We start from the raw sequence: 21,690 nt of genomic DNA, 5'->3' as shown, positions 1-21,690 counted from the left end.
AATATGGCTGTAATAAAACATTTTGGGGGGAAAAAGTAATCCTCCACAGTGTCACTAGGCTTACCTAATTCAGGGGCAAAAAGAGGAGGAGGAGGAGAAGGAAGAAGGGGAGGAGGAGGAAGAGGGAGGAGGAGGAGGAGGAAGAGTCTGATTCTACCACTCTCCTGCTTAAAAATCAGCCCTGGATTCTCAACTTCCAGAGAACAGTGTCCAAACCAGCATAGCCTACAAAGCCATTCACAATCCACATAACATACTTCCCCCAGACTTTCAGCACCCCCACTGCTCTTCATGGTGTAACCAGCCACCAAATGTCTGTTCCTCCAAAACCGCATGCCCTTTCACGCCACCCCCTCTTCTCTGCCTGGCTAATTTCTCTTCATCCTGCAGACCACTTCTCTGTGATGCTTGACTTGTTCTCCAGAGCAAGAGTGTTCCGTGGACCATCAGCATCACCTGGGAGCTTGATAGAAATCTCAGAACTTCAGGCCCCACCCCATCTCCACCAAATCTAAATCAGCTTTGTGACGAGACGTCCACGATTACGTGCACAGTAAAGTATAAGAAGTGATGTTTTGGGGAATGTACCAAGTCTCACTGGACTTAGTTCTTCACAGGCAAGTACGGTGTGTTTCCGAAATAAAAGTGCCTCACACTTCGGCGGGCTGCCCCTGAGGCAAACTCCTCCTTTATTCAACTTCTCTATTAAGCCAAGAAAACCCAAATAGCCACCTTCCAGCCTCCATGGCAGCCAGAGGTGGCCAACTGACATGGCTGTAAGTCAATGAGATGTCAGCAAAAGCCTGCTGAGGGGGCGCTTCTGGAAAAACTTACTTTCCCAGTGCCTTCCTACCTTGACAAACATTAAGGATAAAAAGCCAAAGGGACAAAATAGCCAAGGACAACAGAGCGGAAACACAGAAATAGTCTGAGACCCTGTTGAGCTCTTCAAGCCATTGTACATTAGAACACCTACCTCCAGACTTACTGTGTGAGCTATTTCAACATCTTTATTGCTTAAGGCATCATCATTGGGGCTTCCTCTTTCTTGTGCTGAATGCATTCCTAACTGATTGAGTAAACCCTTAATAAATGGGAAGTGAATGAATGAATGCAACGTGAAATCTACTAAGGGTTCAGAAGATTATATTTTTTAAAAATAGGGCCTCTAAGAATCTGTTCAACTTTGCCAAAGCATGCTTAAAAATCAGCCTCCGCATTTCTAGAATTATTGACCCATTTCTGTTCACAGCTTTTTAATGGATTAAAAAAAAAAAAGACAACCTTTTAAAAAGCAATGGAAATGTTCACATACAAAAATGCTGGAGGAATTGATTTTTATATTTTGGAAAGAGTAGAAAACCAAACTTAAAAGACTGGGTTCTGACCTTGAAAAGTTTGCAATTTGCTGTGGCTACTGACAGGCAACTATAAGCAAAGAGGAAAAAAGAGAAGAAGAAAAAAGACTTACAGTAGCGGGTTGGTTGCCATTCTCTCCTACTTTCTTATTTTGAGATCTCTGACACTGATCTCATTTTTTTCCAGTCCCTATCCCAGTCAAGTATTTCCATTGAAATTTCCAAGATCAAACAGCAGTCATTTTTTCTTTTTAAGAAAAACAGAACATAAATAAATATAAATAACATGTATTAAAAGGGGAGGGGTGCACTCTGACAGTATTGTTCCTCAACAAAGCAGGTCCTCAATCAAGTGCTGAATCCTCAGATCATTTTATATTTTAATCAAATCATTTATTTTTACTTAAATAAATTTTAGAAAGGCACTTTCACAGCACCAATGAAAAACCAGTACCATTTGTCACAGATAGAAGACAAATGTAAAAACAAACACAATGAAAACATACCCTTATTAAATCCTAGCTACTGCTGCCTGCCAAGGCCTCTAAACTTAGCTTGTTCTGTTTAAAAAACAAAACAAAACAAAAAGGTGGGGGAGTGAGCATGAGGTGTTAAAGTCAGGCTACCACCAAGCTGAGACCTTCTCTTGGGCATAATCAGGACAGACAGAATGGAAAAGGAATTAACTTTCTCACTGTGTGATTTCATTCTATTTAATACCATACCCATGCCCCACCTCAAAGTATCCCTCCTGCAATCTCAAATCATCTTCCCCTCTTTTTTGCTCAAAATAAGAGCCCATCTCCTTAGTGCAGCCTAAATGGCCCTACACAGCTACCACTCCGCTCTCATCAGAGCTCACTACGCCTCCAGCTCCACCCGCAGACAGCAAACGGGGACCCAAGGGCCATATCTAGTCCACTGCTTGTTTCTGTACGGCCAGAGAGCTAAGAGCAGTTTGCAGAGCTAAATATTTGTAATCAATCTGAAGATAGGGAACGCTAATTTTGAACTCCAGTTAAGGTAAACACTCCTCCCATTAGTAGACCTATATTGCAAAATACAGTATTCACTCACCATATTTTTATTTTAGTCAATGAACATTTTGTGGAAGTTTGTTTTTTCTTGTTTTTTAGTACCTACATAAGAGCTTCCATTTTGCATCCTGACCATTTACTATATGGCCCTTTACAGAAAGAGTTTGCTGATCCCAGAGCTACACTGTTCCTCGAGTGCACCAAGCTCTCAGGCTTTCACACTTTTATACCTGGGAGGCAATTCCCCCTGACCTCCTCAAGGCTGGCTCTCCCTGGTTACTCAAGTCTCAGTTCAAACCTCGCCTCTTCCAAGAGCGCCACCCTAACCCTGCCCCTCCCCATTTAAAGTAGCCCGCCAACACATCAATCACATCACCAAGTTTTAATTTCTTCAAACCACTATCTGATATTACCTCCTCACCTTACTAAAATCTGTAATGATAAAGAGAATAAACGCAGCAAATATACATGGTACTATGCACAATGGAAGCGATTTGCATACCAGGTTGAACCTAATAGAAGTGCCAATCTGTAAGTCAAAAACGGTCAAAACCGGGTAATCTCACAGGGTTCAACCCAACATATCAACTTGTTTGCAGCTCACAACCACCTATGAGGTAAGTACCGGATGATGAAGCTGGCACAGAGAGGATGAGAAACTTGCCTGAGGTCACAATGCTAGTAAAGCATTGTGGCGGAACGAGGATTTGAACCCAGGCTCAACTTGCCCACCCCCAAGAACGTAAGTTCAATGAAGGCAGGAAGTCATGTTCATTGCCATATCCCTCCAGGGCCCGTCACAGGGCCAGGCACGTAGTAAGCCCTTAATACTCGAAGAATGAATGGGTGAGTCTCCCTTACAAACAGTGGCATCGGTCCTAGACTCGGGGCCCACACCTCTTTAGACCCGTGCGCTGGTTGGCCCGCCGCGCCGCCAGGAAAGGAGGAATGGAAGGGAGACCTGGGGAGCCGGGTGCCCCAGGGACGCAGGGGGCAGGGCCCCCCTCCTGGGGGTGGGGACGCGGCGGGGCTCACCTTGAAGTCGCGGCTGTGCTGCGGGGTGTACTCCAGGGTCCAGAGGGCCCGCACCAGGTGCGCCAGCTGCTCGGTGACCTCGCCCTGGCCCTGCGTGCCGCGGCCCACAGGCTGCTCGGGGTCAGGCGAGGGCTCGGGCCGCCCCGCCCGGTACTGGCCGAGCGCCAGATACTCGGCGAAGAGCTCGGTGTTGCTGAGACACTGCAGCGTGGCGTTCATGAAGCACGTGTTGCCGTGGTTCCGGAGCCCCGCCACCCCGGGCACCGGCTCGGCGGCGCAGGCGGGCGGCGCGGGCGAGGCGGGCGGCGGCGGACACGGCGGCGGCGTGGGCGCGGCGGCCGGCCCGGGCGGGAAGCAGCTGCGGAGGCCGCCGCGGTCCGGGGCGGCGCCCTCGGAGCTAAGGTGCGAGAGCGTGGACAGCGTCTTAAGGACGCGGCTCATGAAGCTGCCCACCGAGCGCGCCGACGAGGGCGAGGCGGGCGCGGCCGGCCCGGGCCCCGCGGGGCCCCCCGCGCCGCCGCCGCCGCCCGCGCGGCCGCTCCGAAACAGCCGCTTGCTGAAGGAGCGCTTCTCCTTCCCGCCCGCCGCAGCCGGCGGCCCGGGCCCGGGCGCCGTTACCTTGGACATGGCGGCCGCCGACGCTCATCACCTCGTCCGCCCGCCCGGCCCGCGGCCCCGCCACGGCCGCCGCCGCATCCCGCCGCGCCGCGCCTCACCGGGCCGGGGGGCTCGACGCCCCGCACACCTCAGAGCGCCGCCGAGCGAGCCAGCGAGCGAGCGGCGGCCGGCGGGGCGGGCGGGCGCGCGCGCGATCCGCCCAGCTGGGCCGCTCACGTGACCCGCCTCCCGGCGCCGCCCGCCCGGAGCTGAAGCCGTTGTGGCTGCCATGTTTATTGTGGGAATGGATATGCCCCTCCAGCCAGACGAGATGACTCTCGGCTCCGGGGCGGTCCCGCTTTGTGAAGTCCAAGAGAGGCCATGTCTAATGTGGGCACGGTCCCAGCAAGGTGGACAGCGCTGGGCTCGTGCCCGGGGATGGACCCCAGGGGTGGGTCTCGGTCCTCTGATCTGATGGCGGAGGCCTTGAGAAAGTGCGGAGATCAGGTTGCCGCCCCTTACCAGACCGTGGAAGAAGTGACGGATATGGCCCTGAACAGTTCTGAGCAAGCCAGTCCTGCCCGGCTCCCGAGGGACCCGGACCGCCTGCGCGCCTACCCGAACGCCATCACCGAGTCTGGCACGCCCCAATAGGCTTGTCTTCCAGGTGGCACGTTGTGGTCGCAGTGAAACCGTATACTCAGAATTACCTTCCTTTGCAGACCTGCCTTTAAAGCCCCGCTGAGCTCTACCTTCATTCATTCATTCAACATACGCCAGGCACTGTAGGCGCTGGGAACATGACAAAGTATGACATTAACACAGTTCCTGCCTGCCCTCTTGCACTTTCTACTCGCGGTTGCTGATAATAGCTGCTATGTTTCAAGCATTGTGCTAAGCATGCAATATTTCCTTTAATTTTCAACTCAATGCCTTTGAGATTGGTACGATGTATCCATTTCAAACCCAAATTTGTTTCAAAGCCTCTAGGCTTGACCTGTAAACGAAAGGTCACAGACCCACATACAATCACAGGGACCAAGATGGGTTATATCAAAGAATCTTGGTGTTTCAGTCATCATATTGACAATTAATACTTCAAATGACTTGGTTCTCAGTGTTGGGGAGAATATAAGGAATGGTGGGGACTGACCAACTACAAGTCAACATCTTTCTAAGGGGGGTGGCTGCCACTCTCAACCCCATCCAGTTGTTCCCATGTGAAAACGAGGGCTCAGATCATCTAATTTCTTAAAGAGAAATTGGGAATCCTATTTTTAAATGTTTCAGCCAAAAAAATAGTGCAGAAAAAAGAGAAAAGTATGTCTTAGGGCTCCTGGGTAGCTCAGTCATTTAGGCATTAGACTCTTGATTTCCACTCAGGTTATGATCTCACTAGTTCAGGAGGTGGAGCCCTACATCAGCCTCTGTGCGGACATCACAGAGCCTGCTTGGGATTCTCTCTCCCTTTCTCCCTGCCTCTCTCTCTCTCCCTCTCTCAAAATAAAATAAACATTTTTTTTAAGTACATATTTGGGCTGCCTTCATCTCAAAATTAACTGGTTTGTGACCTCCTCTCTATAGATTCTCCTCTTTGCTAACCTTTGGCCTGAGTCCTGTTTACTATATAAGAGAGAAATCAGGGAAGGGCGAACCCTTCTCCTTTTTAAAACAAAAATCCACCTTACAACAAATTTCAGAGTAAATGGCTTTTGCCAGAGCGACCCACACCAAGTAAACAGGGACTGTATGGTGACACCCCCCAGGGTGCTCTGCACTAGCCTCCAAATCACCAACATTCCCACCTCCTACTCAAATATCCATTCTTCACCACACCTTGAGCTCATCTGAGCACCAGGAAGAAAGCAATCTGATCATTCATACTGAAGTTTGAATGCAATGGCCCTTGGCCTTTGCAGACATGTTTGAGTTTTTTTCAAATATGAAACTCATGGGTGAGGGAGGGACAAAAGGAAGGAATAGCTTTTAGTGGAATTTCAAGCAGTTGGACAACACGTTATCACAATACCCAGCCATTGTGTTATAAGTTTGTTTGCTTGCTTACTAGCTTGTTTCTAGGCAGTGGGAAGGGTCTTGGAGCTGTGGTCTCCTTAAGTGTCAAACTGACTTAGAAGTTAGCCCTCAATTAGTTTTCTCTAATTTTATTTTTTTTTTAGCACTGCTTTATTTTGGACTTAGATGTTCATAGCACCATCTTGCATGCTCAAAATCCCCAAAAACTATTAGCTCTTAAGGCAGAGGCTAGATCTGTTTTGCTGACCATAGAGCCCAGCATTGACCATGGTTCTAATAAATGTTTGGTTGAATGAATAAACTGCTTTAGAAAGAAATTGAGCATAGCAAAAGCTTTTCACTCCCCACATTTTATGCCCTGAGCCCATCTCCAATTTCAACCACCGCTACAATCTGTGTAAACCATTGCACTGTGATGATCCCCACTTCAAATGCCTCCTGTTTACTTCTTTGCTTTCCTGCCGGAGGGTTTTTTCCAAAGCCAAAGAACTCTCACCAGAGGGGAGTTTGAATTAACAACTCTTCCTCCCCCAACAGGGACAACCTTCACCCAGTGGGAAATACCAGTCACTGGATAAGCTCCCAGGAATCTCAGCCTTTGGAGAGACAACTGTAAGGTGCACCGAACAGAATTCTTCAGAGAGTTCCCAAAGGGATGGAGCCCCGGTTGCCCACCTTCAATAAGGCACCCTTTCTTGGATTTCTCGCTTTCCCTGTCTTCCTCTTCCTACTCTACTCCCTCACTCTAGCTTCCAGGATCACCTCCCAAATACACTACCTGCACCCAGGTCTTTGTCTCAGGCTCTGGTCTAAGGACAATCCAAACTAAGACACTGAGCAACTTTAATCAGGGGTAGGTATTTAAACCCAAGACAGATATGGAATTGGTCAACACTGAGCTTTCTCCTAGCTGCTGTACACGATCCTTGACCTTATCTACCAACAGGCCTTGTCCACGTGACTGTCCAGCTGACTGCTTTCCAGGTCATCATGCTTTTGTTTTACTGTCACACATGGCTGGCAGACAGCAGGTGCTAACAAACGCTACTTTTTTAAATTTACTAAGCTGGAAGTCAAAGATCAGTGGAAGTTGACCACACTGCTTCTCTTTATACTGGAGCCTTAGCCTGAATATGACCCCATTGCCTAAGCCTTCCTCTCCAGTCCAAGCAAGCCACGTGGAATGCCATCTCACTGTGTGCTTTAAAAAACATTAGGGCTGAGCCCATCACCAGATCTGACTTCTTTGGCTTAGCACCACCAGACAGAGGCAAGCTCGGGCTCATCCGCATTGAACATCACCTCCTCCCCTAGCCCGGATGCCACTTACACATTTTCCTGCCAGCATGTAGCAAAATCCACAATGTAATCAGTGTAGTTCAGCTGCAAACCTGAAGCTGGTTTCCACTGGAACCCACTAAAATACAGTTCTCTCTGATTTTCTCGTGCTGGAGTTGCCCTCCAGTCCCCAGCAGGATGGAATGTCTTGGTCTTCCTTCAGCACCCTCAGGCAGGTGGGAAGACACGTAGGCCTTTGCTCAAGCTGTTTCCTCTGTCCCAAACACCTTTCCTTGGGCCTCCGCTTAACTAACCTGTCTTTGTTCCTTCTGCAGGCTCTCTTGGCACCTCTCAGTCATGACAGTAATGTTACCACAGTAGAAGTCAGCTTACAATCTGTCACCTGCCCTGGAGTGTAGGCTTCCACCCAGGAGAGGCCATCTTATTCATTATTGGACATCTAGTAAGGTAGCCATCGTAATAGCATACAGATGTATTTGGAAGCCATACATCTAAACTCCTTAGTGGGGCACGTGACCCCCTTCCCAGTCTGGCCTCTCCCACCATTACAGGTTTATTGGTCCCACAAAGCCCCAAAGCCAACCTACCTATCTTGGCCAGAACACGGTTGGAAAATAATTCCTAATTGGAGCATGCAGATGGTCTTTCTTTTAAGACCCACACCAAACAACGTAACAACATTCTATAGTAAATCTTCCACGTCCCTCTCTGTACCCACCGCTTACCCCTGCTGAACCAGGGAAACACAAATTAGAAAGAGCAATGCAGTGACTCTCATCATGATCCAAACTTAGTCCATCCCTGCAACCATTTCCGTAAACTGATACCTCGGATCAAAGGGTATGCACATTTCATATGTTGACACCTATTGTCAAGCTGACCTCCAGAAAGGTTTTATCCTGCCAACAATGATTGGGGAGCACATATTTTCCGGTCCCAAGACAGCGCTGAGTTTTTCTGTCTTTTTTATACTGGCAAATTCGAGGAACAGAAGATGTCCTGTTAATGTGTTCCTATTTGTAGAAATGAAGTAGAACATTCCGTACTGTTGTTTCAGCTAGCTAACATCTAAAAAGACTTCTGGGGTGCCTGGGTGGCTCAGTCAGTTAAGCATCCACCTCTTGATTTCGGCTCAGGTTTGATCTCCCAGTTTGTGAGTTTGAGCCCTGCATCGGGTTCTGTGCTCACACCGCAGAGCCTGCTTGGGATTCTCTCCTCCTCCTCCTCCTCCTCCTCCTCCTCCTCCTCCTCCTCTTCCTCCTCTACCTCGTCCTCCTCCCCTGCTCACACACTCTCTAAATAAATAAATAACATAACATTAAAAAAATTAGATAAACAGACTTCCTATTTGGAAAGGATCCCAAATTAGGACAGTGCAGGCTCCCACTGTGAAAAATGGGCAGGAGCTGGGGAGCAGGTTGCCAGAGCCCAGGTGACCTAAAGCAAGGGCAATCAGATGCTTCCACTTGGGCCTTGGCTCTGGAAGTATCTACATAAGGTTAGTTGGAGACAATACAGCAAATTAGTGAATCTGGTGGCTCTGTATTCAGCAGAGGATCCAGTGGTGGCAGTGAGGGTCCAACTGGCTGCTCTAGAGGCAAGTTCTTACTGGTGTCTGCCTCCCTAGGTTTCTGCCCAAGCCTGTTTCTCTGGCTCTGTTTATTGTGTGAGCTAGCCTGATAGGCTTCCTATAAATTCCTTTACTGCTGAAACTAACCTGTGTCAGTTTCTGTTGTTTACAGTCAAGAAAATGACTAAGTAATGCCCTTTTTTTTTTTTTTTTTAGCAATTTGTACTTTTAGTGGTATGATTTACCTGTCCATATCATGTGTCCATTTCTTCTTTGATGTGTTCCTTTTATAAATGTCTGCTAATAAAAGCACCTGGCAGATGAATTACATTATTCCTTGGTCTATACCAGTTGGTTATTTACTTTTTACCACATTTATAATGTTTTCATATCAAATAGAAAATTTTAGTTATTTTATATGGTCAGGTTGATCAGTTTTTTTCATAAAAGTTTCTGATTTTTTTTTGAATACATGATTAAGAAAACAGCCTTTCCCCACTCCAAAATCATAAGAATACTTAGAATGTTTTCATTTAGTGCTACTATGCTTTATATTTCTTTCCTTTGTTTTACTTGTAATGTTGGCTCCGTATGAAATTTATTTTTGTGTGAGAAATGAGGTAGGGATCTTGCCTTTTCCCCACCCTATATGGCTAGGCAGCTGTCTCAGCACCATTATAAAAAATTATCTAACCTTTCCCCACTCTTTTATAATGTCACTTTTTATCACATATTAAAGTCCACACACATTTAAGTTCTGAAAAATTCTGTTCTAGTTCATTGATGTGTCTCTATAAGATGGGTTTAGAATATATTGCCATGTTTGGTAGGATCATACCTCTCAGTATTTTATTGGCTGTTTGCTTTTTCTCTCAGATGAATTTAATCCTTTGGGGGAATTAATTTATATAGATTAATTTAAAGAAAGTTGACATCATCACAATATTTATCTTCTTATCTGAGAATAAAGTATGTCTTTTAAAAATTTTACAAGGACTTTTAATGTCTCTCAAAATAGTATAGTTTCCTTCCATAGGTCTGTGTAATATTAATGAGTTTATTCCTCTCTGTTGCTATTATGAATGGGATATTATATTTTCTGTTGTCTCTAGGACAAAATTTTTTGGTTCTTTGTTTTAATTTTTTTAAGTTTTATTTATTTATTTTTGAGAAAGAGAGAACACAAGTGATGCAGAGGCAAAGAGAGAAAGAGGGAGACACAGAATCTGAAGCAGGCTCCAGGTTCTGAGCTGTCAGCACAGAACCCAGTGTGGGACTCAAACTCACAAACCATGAGATCATGACCTGAGCTGAAGTCAGAAGCTTAACCGACTGAGCCACCCAGGCACCCTGTTTTAATTTTTTTTTTTTTTAATGTTTATTTTTGAAAGAGGGAAAGGGTGCGTGCTCAGGAGCAGGGGAGGGGCAGAAAGAGAAGGTGACAGAGGATCCGAAGCAGGCTCTGCACTGATAGCCTGATGCAGGACTTGAACTCACTAACCGTGAGATCATGACCTGAGCCAAAGTCAGATGCTTAACTGACTGAGCCACCCAGGTGCCCACAAAGTTTTTTGTTTTTGTTTTTGTTTTTTGAGAGAGAGAGGACATCTGAGCAGGGAGAGGGGCAAAGGGAGAAAGAGAGAGGGTCTCAAATGAGCTCCATGCTCAGCAGGAGCCTGGTGTGGGGCTCAGTCTCATGACCCTGAGATCATGACCTGAGCCGAAATCAAGAGGTCGGAAGCTTAACAGACTGAGCCACCCAGGCGCCCCAAGACAGTTATTTTTGTAACAAGCCACCTTGATTTACTTTAGTTCTTCCTCAGAATTTTCCGTTGATGCTCTGGAGTTTTTCAGGAATTCATATCAATGCAGGAGATAATAACTTGGCCTCTTCCTTTATAATACTTGTACCTTATCTTTATGCTTTTCTCATCTAATTGCCCATCTGGAATTCTGTTAAGTAATATTAATGAGAGTGGGAAAGCCTGCATTGTTCCTGACATTAACAGCAAGGCTTCCAGTGTTTTACCATTAAGCATGATGCTTGCTTTTGGTTTGAGATATATATTATTTATTGCATTAAAGTGGTATCCATTTCTTCCTCCTTCAGAAAGTGTTATTATCAGAAATGGATCTTGAATTTTACCAAATGCCCTCTGGGCATCAACAGTGATGAGCATATATTTGTTTGGTTTTGGTTTTGTTTCTGTGTTTTTTTTTTTAACCTTTGACCTGTATACCCATCATAGGTTTTTTTTTTTTTTTTTGCTTTTTTTTTCTTTTGATCATATTTTTCTTTATAGATGTTTGCTTGGATTTTATAAACTTTCAAGTATTCTGCAGAGTTGTGACAAAGCTGACTATGACAGTTTTTGTTAGTTTTGTGGAGGGAATTTAGATTTTCCAGTTCCACAATTTTCACTGATGCCTAACACAAGTTAATCTTTTTTTTTTATAATTTTTTTCAATATATGAAGTTTATTGTCAAATTGGTTTCCATACAACACCCAGTGCTCATCCCAAAAGGTGCCCTCCTCAATACCCATCACCCACCCTCCCCTCTCGCCCAGCCCCCATCAACCCTCAATTTGTTCTCAGTTTTTAAGAGTCTCTTATGCTTTGGCTCTCTCCCACTCTAACCTCTTTTTTTTTTTCTTCCTTCCCTTCCCCCATGGGTTTCTGTTAAGTTTCTCAGGATCCACATAAGAGTGAAAACATATGGTATCTGTCTTTCTCTGCATGGCTTATTTCACTTAGCATCACACTCTCCAGTTCCATCCACGTTGCTACAAAGGGCCATATTTCGTTCTTTCTCATTGCCATGTAGTACTCCATTGTGTATATAAACCACAATTTCTTTATCCATTCATCAGTTGATGGACATTTAGGCTCTTTCCACAATTTGGCTATTGTTGAGAGTGCTGCTATAAACATTGGGGTACAAGTGCCCCTATGCATCAGTACTCCTGTATCCCTTGGGTCAATTCCTAGCAGTGCTATTGCTGGGTCATAGGGTAGGTCTATTTTTAATTTTCTGAGGAACCTCCACACTGTTTTCCAGAGCGGCTGCACCGATTTGCATTCCCACCAACAGTGCAAGAGGGTTCCCGTTTCTCCACATCCCCGCCAGCATCTATAGTCTCCTGATTTGTTCATTTTGGCCACTCTGACTGGCGTGAGGTGATATCTGAGTGTGGTTTTGATTTGTATTTCCCTGATGAGGAGCGACGTTGAGCATCTTTTCATGTGCCTGTTGGCCATCCGGATGTCTTCTTTTAGAGAAGTGTCTATTCATCTTTTCTGCCCATTGCTTCACTGGGTTATTTGTTTTTCGGGTGTGGAGTTTGGGGAGCTCTTCATAGATTTTGGATACTAGCCCTTTGTCTGATATGTCATTTGCAAATATCTTTTCCCATTCCGTTGGTTGCCTTTTAGTTTTGTTGGTTGTTTCCTTTGCTGTGCAGAAGCTTTTTATCTTCATAAGGCCCCAGTAGTTCATTTTTGCTTTTAATTCCCTTGCCTTTGGGGATGTGTCAAGTAAGAGATTGCTACGGCTGAGGTCAGAGAGGTCTTTTCCTGCTTTCTCCTCTAGGGTTTTGATGGTTACCCATCATAGGTTTTGGGTAACGAACAACATAAACTATTTTAGCTAATTTAAGCAGAAAAAGGGTTTCTTGGAAGGGTGGCTATAAAGCAACTCACAGAACACTCAGAAAAGCTTCAGAATCAGACTGGGAAACCAAAGAAGAAAGTACGTTGTAGCCAGAGACCTGCTCCAGAAAATTCTACCTAAGATGGCACCATCGATGATGCTGAACATGCTACTGCCACCAAGACTGTTACCACCATTTGACGGTGGCAGCCACACTCTGGACTCTTGGTTCTGCCATAGCCACTCTGAATAATCTTGAATAATATCTGATTGTCCTTGAACTTTTGCTATCACGGCTTCAAAATCCTAAGCCCAAAGTGGAAGCACCCACTGATTGGGCTAGATCCTAGTTCTGGTCATGAGCTGCTGAGACATAGGGAAAGGACCATAATGCCCTATAGCTTCCCTCGTGGGAGACTGACCTGCCTCCCCTCTATCTTGAGATTCCCTCCAAAAGGAGCACCACTGAATGCCAGGCAGCCCGAAATGACAAATGCCCACTGTAACCTATTCCTGTGGTGCACCATACTGGTAACATCAAGTGTATTGCTTTGTCTGCTTGATAACATTTCATACAGAATTTTATATCTATTTTTATAAGAAAGCCAGCCTGAAGGCCGTGTGTGTGCTCAGTATCCTTGTCAGGTTTCCGTTTTACCAGCTCTTTAAACACAATTGTGAAATGTCCCTATTTCTTTAGGTCTGGACCTGTTTTCAAAGGATGTGTTTTCAAAGGACTATAAAATTCACCTAATTTACTCTCTAGTTCTGGTAAAGCAGGCAGTTCTTTGAAATATTTTGTAATTTTCATCCATGAATATTGGCCTGTCTGAATTTTCTTTCTCCTCTTGAATTAATTTCAGTCATTTTATCTTTTAGAAAATCACCCATGTTTTCCAGTTTACTAGCAAAACCTTACAAAAAATTATCTCATGGTTTTATTTTCATTTTAGCTCAGGGCCATGGAGGCAAGTTAAATATATTCCTCAATTTGTGACTCTGTCATCATTGGTGTGGTGATGGCCTCCCCTGCTCCCTACCCATTTCTTGTCTCCAAGGACATTCACTAAGATCCAAGATTGTAGCTGGTGCCCTACCTGGAACCTGTGGGATCCTTTTGCCTTTTCTGTGTGCCCATCCCCAGCTGTGTACTTTACTACAAATGGCTGCACCTGTGATTGTCTTCTGGCACCTGCTTTTGGGCTACTGCCACTGGGTTGTCTGCTCACACAGAAACCTGGAAGTGCCTAGGGTTTATGTTTTCTGGAATGGCCCTCAGCCAATGACAGTGCGGGAGTGTGGAAGCTAGCTTCCCTGCCTCCAGTCATGACAAGTCATGAGGAGGAACATTCCAGAACTCCCTCCAGGATTAGACTAAAGATACTCTTCCTGAGACCTTTCCCCTGATCCCATCCTTCCTTGACTTCTTCCTTTTCCATGACCTGTTCCCCTCACCTCTTAACGAGTTTCTTCTAAGAGGTCTTCCTGAATAAATCACTTCACACAAATTCTCATCTCAGGGTCTGGTGCTGGGGAACTGGTCTAGGACAAGGATGATTTAACTTATTCCCAGCCCTGAATGATTGGCATCCATCTAAAGAATTGCATTCTAACACCCAGACATTGATTGTCCTAGAGATGCAAATGAGATCCTGTGAGATTACAGAAGATGAAATCAGTAATTCAGTTGGGAGGAGATAACAAGCACTTCATTTAGAAAGTGTTAGCCAGACTGGGTTTTTAAGGATGAATAGGAGTTGGCCAGATAGGAAATATAGTGGGGGTAGGGTGTTACAACAAGAGGTAAAATGGACAAAAATTTATAATTATAAATCACATGTGGTTCTTATGCTTTAGGGATTCAAAATATAGTGAGTGAACGTGGAAAGCCAAACAAGTCTCAGAGAAATTGTAATGCAAGGGATAAATAAGGGCTAGAACAAAGAGGATGTTATTATTCTTGCCTCAGAGAATGAGCTGGGTTTGAAAGAAGTGAAAATGAATTTTCTAGGCAGAGAAGGGAGTAAGGGAACCCCAAGGAGACAGAAACACATGTGCAATGATGCAGTGAGTCTCAAACCCATGAACCGTGAGATCATGACCTGAGCTGAAGTCAAACTCTTAATCAACTGAGCCACCCAGGCACCCCTCTCTCTTTTTATTTTTTTTTTAAACATTTAAAAAAAATTTTTTTTAACATTTATTTATTTTTGAGACAGAGAGAGTCAGAGCATGAACAGGGGAGGGTCAGAGAGAGAGGGAGACACAGAATCCGAAACAGGCTCCAGGCTCTGAGCTATCAGCACAGAGCCCGATGCGGGGCTTGAACTCACGGACCGCGAGATCATGACCTGAGCCGAAGTCGGACACTTAACCGACTGAGCCACCCAGGCGCCCCACCCCTGTCTCTTTTTAAACACCAATGGAACAGGACTCTAGTCCAGAGCCTTAAGTAGGCAACACTGTTGGAATACTTTGTAGTTTACATCCCACGTGATCTTTGGGAACCTTGCTACTCCCCGGTGAGAGGTAGAATCTATGCCCCGCTCCCTTTGGAAACTTGGTGGGCATTTATGACTCTCTTGACTAGCAGAATTCAACAATGACACTATATGACTTCTGAGGCCAGATCATAAAGCACAATATACATTTTGTCTCTCTGGTTCTTTCTTAGGATATTCACTGTTGGAACCCATGCCATGAGGAAGCCCAGGCCACACTGAGAGGCCCACGAGGAACCAAGCCCAAAGTCCTGAGCTCCAGGCCCTGGCTGAGCTCCAGCTGAAAACCAGCACCAACCTGCCAGCCGTGCAAGTGAGCAATCCCGGAAGTGGGTAATCCACCCAGTGATGCCTGTACAGCAGAGACAAGTCTTCCCTTCCAAGCCCTGCCCAGGTTACAGACTCATGGACAAAATAAATTATTGTGTTGTTTTAACCCATTAGGTTGTGGGGTAATTTGTTACTTATAGTTGGGTAACCAGACAAGCTATCTGGATAGATTTTAATTAGATTGTTTTGTTTTCCTCTCTTCATTTTTATATTCGCCCTCTATTTATGGCAACACTGATTATCTTCTTGCCACAGTGATATGAAATTTAAAAATATATTTGTTCCTTGAATGTGGGCTCGACTTAGTGACTCATTTCCAATGAAAAATTGTGGAAAGGGAAAATTAGCAACTTTGGAGTGCAGAGAGCTGGCAGCCACTACCTTAACCAAGGTTAACCTTGATCAAGGATAAGTCATGTTGATATTAAGCAACCCATTGTGGTAATCAGGGTTCTCCAGAGAAACATAACTGATAGGACATGTGTGTGTATATACATACATTAATATATATAGAGAGAGAACAAGAGACAGGATGGAGCAGAGACTGTGGGAAACAAAAGACAGAAGGAGAGATTTATTATAAGTAATTGGCTCACATGATTATGGAGGTTTAACAAGTCCCAAGATTTGTAGTCATCAAGCTAGAAACCCAAGAGAACCAATGGTCTACTTCCAACCAAAGGCCAGCAAGAAAAGCCAATGCTTTTGCTCAAGTCCAAAGGCAGGGGAAAAACAACAACAACAACAACAACAACAACAACATCCCAGCTCATACAGTCAGACAGGAGGAATTCCCCTTAATTGAGGGAAGGTTGACCTTTGTGTTTTATTTGGGCCTTCAACTGATTGAATGTGGCCCATCCAAATCAGGAAGAATAATCTGCTTCACTCAGGCTAACAATTTAAATGTTACCTTCATCCAAAAACACCCAGAATACTGTTTGACCAAATATTTGCGTGTCCCATGACCCTAACAATTTGACACATAAAGTTTAACATCAAACCCTAGTACAGTGTGATGAAGAAGGCACTTCACCTCTATGGTATTCTTCACCAAAAACTAACTCTGGTCTAATCATAAGGAAATACTTCATATAGACCCAAATTTAGAGACATCTACAAAACCACTGACCAGTACTCTTCAAAAATGTCAAGATCAGTAAAATCAAAGGCTGTAAAAGACCAAAGGACTTTAAGAAGATACAATGCCTAAATGTAGTGAGGTACCCAGATTAGATCCTGCAATATGAAAAGGGTTTTCATGGAAAGCCTGATGGAATACAAATAAAACCTGGACTTGAGCTATACCAATGCTAACTTCTTAGTCTTAACAAATGTATCATGGCTACATGGAGATGTTCACCTTGTTGGGGGGGTGGGCACTGGGTAATTTTATATAGGAACTCTGTACTCTGGACATGTTAAATTATTCCAATGTAAAAAAAAGTGTATTAAAATGCAGTTAAGTTAAAAAGGGGGGGTAGATGTAAAAAATAATATTGAATAATCAATATTTTTTGTAAGGAAGACTTGAGAACGGTAGAGGAAATAAGAATCCCTTTGTGAGAGAGATTACCTCTGGACATCTTGAGCAGCCACTGATGTGCTTGTTTGGTACAGAGGGCTCCCACTGGGGCTCTCGGCTTCCAGGTCTCTTAGATCAAACATGTCAGAATGGGGGAGTCTGACCCTCCCTCATGTGACGTAGGACAGATGCCAGAAGTCCTCCTGGGAAACGGTAAGACCATCACAGACCGGAGTCAGGAACAGTGGAATGGAGACCTTGGGGGTAGCTGTAGACTGCCTGAATGACACCAGAACGCCCTGGAAAGGTAAAAAAGAAAACCTCTAACTTGTTTGCCAAAATCAGAGGATTGTGAGATCCATTCCAGTGTAAACACTCAAGTAATATTGGAGAGCTCACTATGTGGTAGGCACCTGTTCAAGATTCTGGGGATGCAACAGTCAAAATACAAAGTATTTTCCAATCCAGAAGGAAAATAAGCAAATGAACAAATATATAATTTCAACTACCAACAATTGCTTTGAAGGAAAACTAAAACCTAGTAAGGAGATGGGTAAGAAGGGAGGCCTCTCCCAAGAGGGACATTTGAACAGAGAACTGAATGAAGCAAGGGGACAGAGGCTATGGAAAATCTAGGGAAGACCATTCCAGATGGAGGGAGGAGGAGGTAATGCAAAAACTCCGAACTGAGGATGAGTTTGGCGTGTTTGAGGAAGAGCAGGAGGTCAGGGTGGCTGCAACAAATCGAACAAAGCAGAAACTGGCCAAAGATGAGTTGGAGGGGATGGGCAAGAGGTCAGATAAGGTAGGACCTTGTGGCCATGAGGAGGAGGAGGAACTCTGTAGATTTAAATTCTCACAAAAATGGAGAAGGTGCTATCAGTGATGATTTGCTATGATGCAATGGGTGATAAGTAATTGTTCACATGATTCAGAAGTTTGGGAATTTGAGGATAGATGGATTTCTAGAAAAATGTGCAAATTAAACATATAAATTTTCCTCTGCTCCCTACCAAAACATTACTGACATGAGAGTAAAATCCACAAAAGAGAGATCAGAGAGAATACAGTTGATGAAAGATTGCATGCATCAAGTTTCCATCAGAACAGAAGCCACTCTATGTATTTTGAGAAGGAAGGGAGATTTTGAGGCTTACTCCATCATTGGAAAGCTGAGGAATGCAGGGCAAGCAAGCCACTGTCATCAATCTCAGCCTGCAGCACCAAAGTGAGTGAATCCCAGGACTGACCTAGAAGCTCTGTGCATTCCCGAAGGCAAGACCAGGTGTAGGGTCAGGCGAGAGAGGCAATCGCCTTGGACACAAACTTGAAGAGAGCACCAAAACACTATGTATTAGGTTCTGTAGGGAAACAGACCAACATATATACCTGTATATCTATCTATCTATCTATCTATCTATTGATTTATTCTAGGAATTGGCTCATATGGTTATGGAGGCGGAGAAGTCCTGCCATCTGCTGTCTGCAAGCTAGAGAATCAGGAAAGCTGGTGGTATAATTGAGTCCAAAGCCCTCAGAATCATAAAGCCAATGGCATTAACAACCAGAGGTGCCAATGTCTGGGACCAGGAGAAGAGGAATGTCCCAGCTCAGGTAAAAAAATAGAATTTACCCTTCCTCTGCATTTTTGTTCTATTCAGGCCCTCAGTGGATTGGATGGTGCCCACCTGCCTTAGTGAGTGCCATCTTCTTTAGGTAGTGCACCGGTTCAAATCTCTTCCAGAAACACCCTCACAGACACATCCGGAAATAATGTTTTACCAGCTACCTGGGCATCCCTGATCCCAGTCCAGCTGATGCATCACAATTTACCATCACAATTTACTTCTGCAAATAAAGAACATTTTAGTGCAATATTTAGAGAAAAAAAACAAAATTAAGGAAAAAAATCCATGATGAACAAAAGGTCAAAATTTTAAATAAAAACAGACCCTGATGCTACCCTTGGAAGACCCTGCCTTACTTACCTCTCACCCTAAATCCCAGCGCTGCTCGAGAGCTCTGGGAGGACCCAATGTCTTCTCAACTACCCACAGCACTAAAAGAAGTGACTTTAGTAGCTTGCTGGGAAGCTAGTGAGAACTTCAGGTCCCACTGTTTGCTCCTCTGTCTGCCCACAACTGAAAACAAAAAATAAAAAGGTCTCTTTTATCTTCCAAATTCTTTATGAGTACCTCATGTTAGCAAACACTAAGAAAGAGGTTCCTAGAAGTGTAATTCTAGGCTTCCCCCCTGTGATGCAGAAGAGGGAGGTAAGGCTGTCAAATTAATAACGGATAATCCAGCAGAGAGATGTCAGGAAGTTTCAAAAGCTGGGGATCAGGTAAAGATATTAACAGAACTGAGAAATATAATATCAAATACTTGCAGAGAGAAAGAAAATAACAAGAGAACCAATCAGTGGCATCTTGAATATGTGAGGGTTATGGGCTGGATTCTGTTCCCCCACAGAATTCATATGTTAAAGTTCTAACCCTCAGAACTTCAGAATGTGACTGTATTTGGAGGTAGTCTTTACAGACATGATTCAGTTCAAATTAAGTTATTTACAGTGGGCCCTAATCCAAAAGGTTGATGTCCTTATACAAAGAAGAGGGAGACCAGGTGGGGATACAGAGAAAAGATAAGTATTTACACTCAAGGAGAGAGGGTTCAGAACAAACTAATCCTGCCAACATTTTGATCTTGGAGTCTGAGCCTCCAAAACCATGAGAAAACACATTTCTGTTGTTTAAACTGAAGTCTATGTTAGTTTGTCATGGCAGCTCCAGAAAGCTAATATACTCAGAAATTAGAGGCTTCAGCTTCAGCAAAAGATGGGGTAAGGCATGGGCCTCAACATAGGGAACCCACTTGAAAGTCTAACAGTTGACCTTGAACAACATGGAGTTGAATTATTTGGGTCCCTTTATATGTGGATTTTTTTCCCATAAATGCAGTGCAGTACTATAAAATGTATTTCTTCTTAATGATTTTCTTTTATTTTTTTTAACTTTTATTTATTTTTGAAAGACAAAGAGAGAGAGCACAAGCGAGGGAGGGGCAGAGAGAGGGGGAGACACAGAATCCGTGGCAGGATCCAGTTGTCAGCGCAGAGCCCAATGCAGAACTCAAACCCACAAACCGTGAGATCATGACCTGAGCTGAAGTTTGATGCTTAACCGACTGAGCCACACAGGTGCCCCATCCTCTTATGAGTTTCTTTAAAATTTTTTTAATGTTCATTTACTTTTTGAAAGAGAGAGAGAAACAGAGCTTGAGTGGGGGAGGAAGAGAGAGAGAGAGAGAGAGAAAGAGAGAGGGAGACACAGAATCCTAAGCAGGCTCCAGGCTCCGAGCTGTCAGCACAGAGCCCCATGCGGGGCTCGAACCCACGAACCATGAGATCATGACTTGAGCTGAAGTCGGATGCTTAACCGACTGAGCCACCCAGGTGCCCCATCCTCTCATCATTTTCTTAATAATATTTTTTGTCTAGTTTATTTTATTGTAAGAACATGGTATATAATACATATAACATACAATATGTATGTGTGTAAATCAACTGCTTTTATTATTGGTAAGACTTCCAGTCAACAGTAGAGTATTTATAGTTACATTTTTGGGGAGCCAAAAGTTGTATGCAGATTTTCAACTGTGTGGAGTCTGGTACCCCTAACCCCGGCATTGTTCAGCTATCCTGAACTTTTCTGAAACCTTGGTAACCAAGTAAAAGATTACCACCTAAAGACTAAGGCACCATCTCCAACCCAGCCCATGTCTGTCATTTGGTCCCAGACTGATGCAGATGACAGTCGGCAGGAAATTGGCATTCTTTTCTAGAGAAATAGACAGGGCTTGATAAAAGACAGTGACATTTGGATTCTGACACAAATGGCTGAACTCCTCTGAACACCTTACATTGGAGCCTTCTGAGTTAAAAAGTCACACCTCACATCCACAATTTTTTAATACCTCACTGTTAAAGATGAATAGTCAGCTCAAAATCATCAGATGTTTAAGGAAACCCCTTAACTTTGAAAGACAGGCAAAACAAGCAAAAAAAAAAAAATAAAGAAGAAGAAGAAACTTGAAGGACTTTAAGACAAAGCAGAGAGCTGAAGAAAATTTATTTATTTAAAATTATACTTAGCATGTTTGAAAAGATATTGTATCTATAAAACAATGACATTATTTAAAAAAAAACGAATACAGATGGCTTTTGGAAATTAAAGTTGCAATAGAAGAAATTTAAAAGTGAACAAAAGAGTTGGAAGATAAAGTTGCAGAAATCTCCTAAAAAGTAGAATTTTTAAAAAGCTAATGAAATTAGAGACATAATTCACTGTAGTTCAATAATCAACTGGGCAGGACTTCTAGAAAGAGACAGTACTTTCCACCAGGAAGTAATAGAAGACAATGTCCAGGACTGAAGAACATAAGCATCTAGATTAAAAATACCCAGCACAATGTATTTGAAAAAATCCTTACCAGGGCATATAATTGGGAAATTTTAGAATGCCAAGAACAAAAATATCTTAAAAACTTTCATAGAGGAAAAAGGCTACAGTGTCACCAAGAGAGAGGAAGAAAGAAAGAAAGAAAGAAAGAAAGAAAGAAAGAAATCAGAATCTTTAATTAGACTTTCAAAAGCAGCACAAGAAGCTAAACATGATAAAGTGATGCCTTCACACTAATGAGGGGTCATTATTATCAATCTAGAATTCTTTCCCATAAAAATTGTATCAATCA

The 21,690-nt window shown here is 43.9% G+C and overlaps 1 protein-coding gene and 1 long non-coding RNA gene across 9 annotated transcripts in view; one reads left to right on the top strand and one right to left on the bottom strand.

Moving 5' to 3' along the window:
• USP31 (ubiquitin specific peptidase 31) overlaps positions 1–4,057 on the bottom strand; it is a 100,163-nt gene extending 96,106 nt beyond the window's left edge. For 3 of the 6 annotated variants that reach the window (XM_042972336.1, XM_042972328.1, XM_007084162.3), the window contains exon 1: positions 3,431–4,057. In XM_042972336.1, the coding sequence (XP_042828270.1) occupies positions 3,431–4,057 (627 nt within the window). Of the gene's footprint in view, positions 1–1,471; positions 1,606–2,816; positions 3,120–3,430 lie in introns of those variants that run through there. The other 3 variants (XM_042972330.1, XM_042972334.1, XM_042972335.1) reach the window with 3 other exon arrangements.
• On the top strand, positions 3,144–15,523 carry LOC122234749. Of its 3 annotated transcripts, none has more exons than XR_006212683.1 (4): positions 3,144–3,241; positions 6,599–6,673; positions 7,675–7,807; positions 15,257–15,523. It is a non-coding gene; the product is annotated as an uncharacterized LOC122234749 (long non-coding RNA). The 3 variants fall into 3 exon arrangements; XR_006212681.1 differs by having other exon boundaries at positions 6,599–6,678; XR_006212682.1 differs by lacking the exons at positions 6,599–6,673; positions 7,675–7,807.
• The last annotated feature ends 6,167 nt before the right edge of the window (positions 15,524–21,690 follow it).

This window comes from Panthera tigris, chromosome E3, assembly GCF_018350195.1.
Source record: "Panthera tigris isolate Pti1 chromosome E3, P.tigris_Pti1_mat1.1, whole genome shotgun sequence".
NCBI classification, from domain to species: Eukaryota; Metazoa; Chordata; class Mammalia; order Carnivora; family Felidae; genus Panthera; species Panthera tigris.
This window is presented reverse-complemented; position numbering and strand designations above follow the sequence as displayed.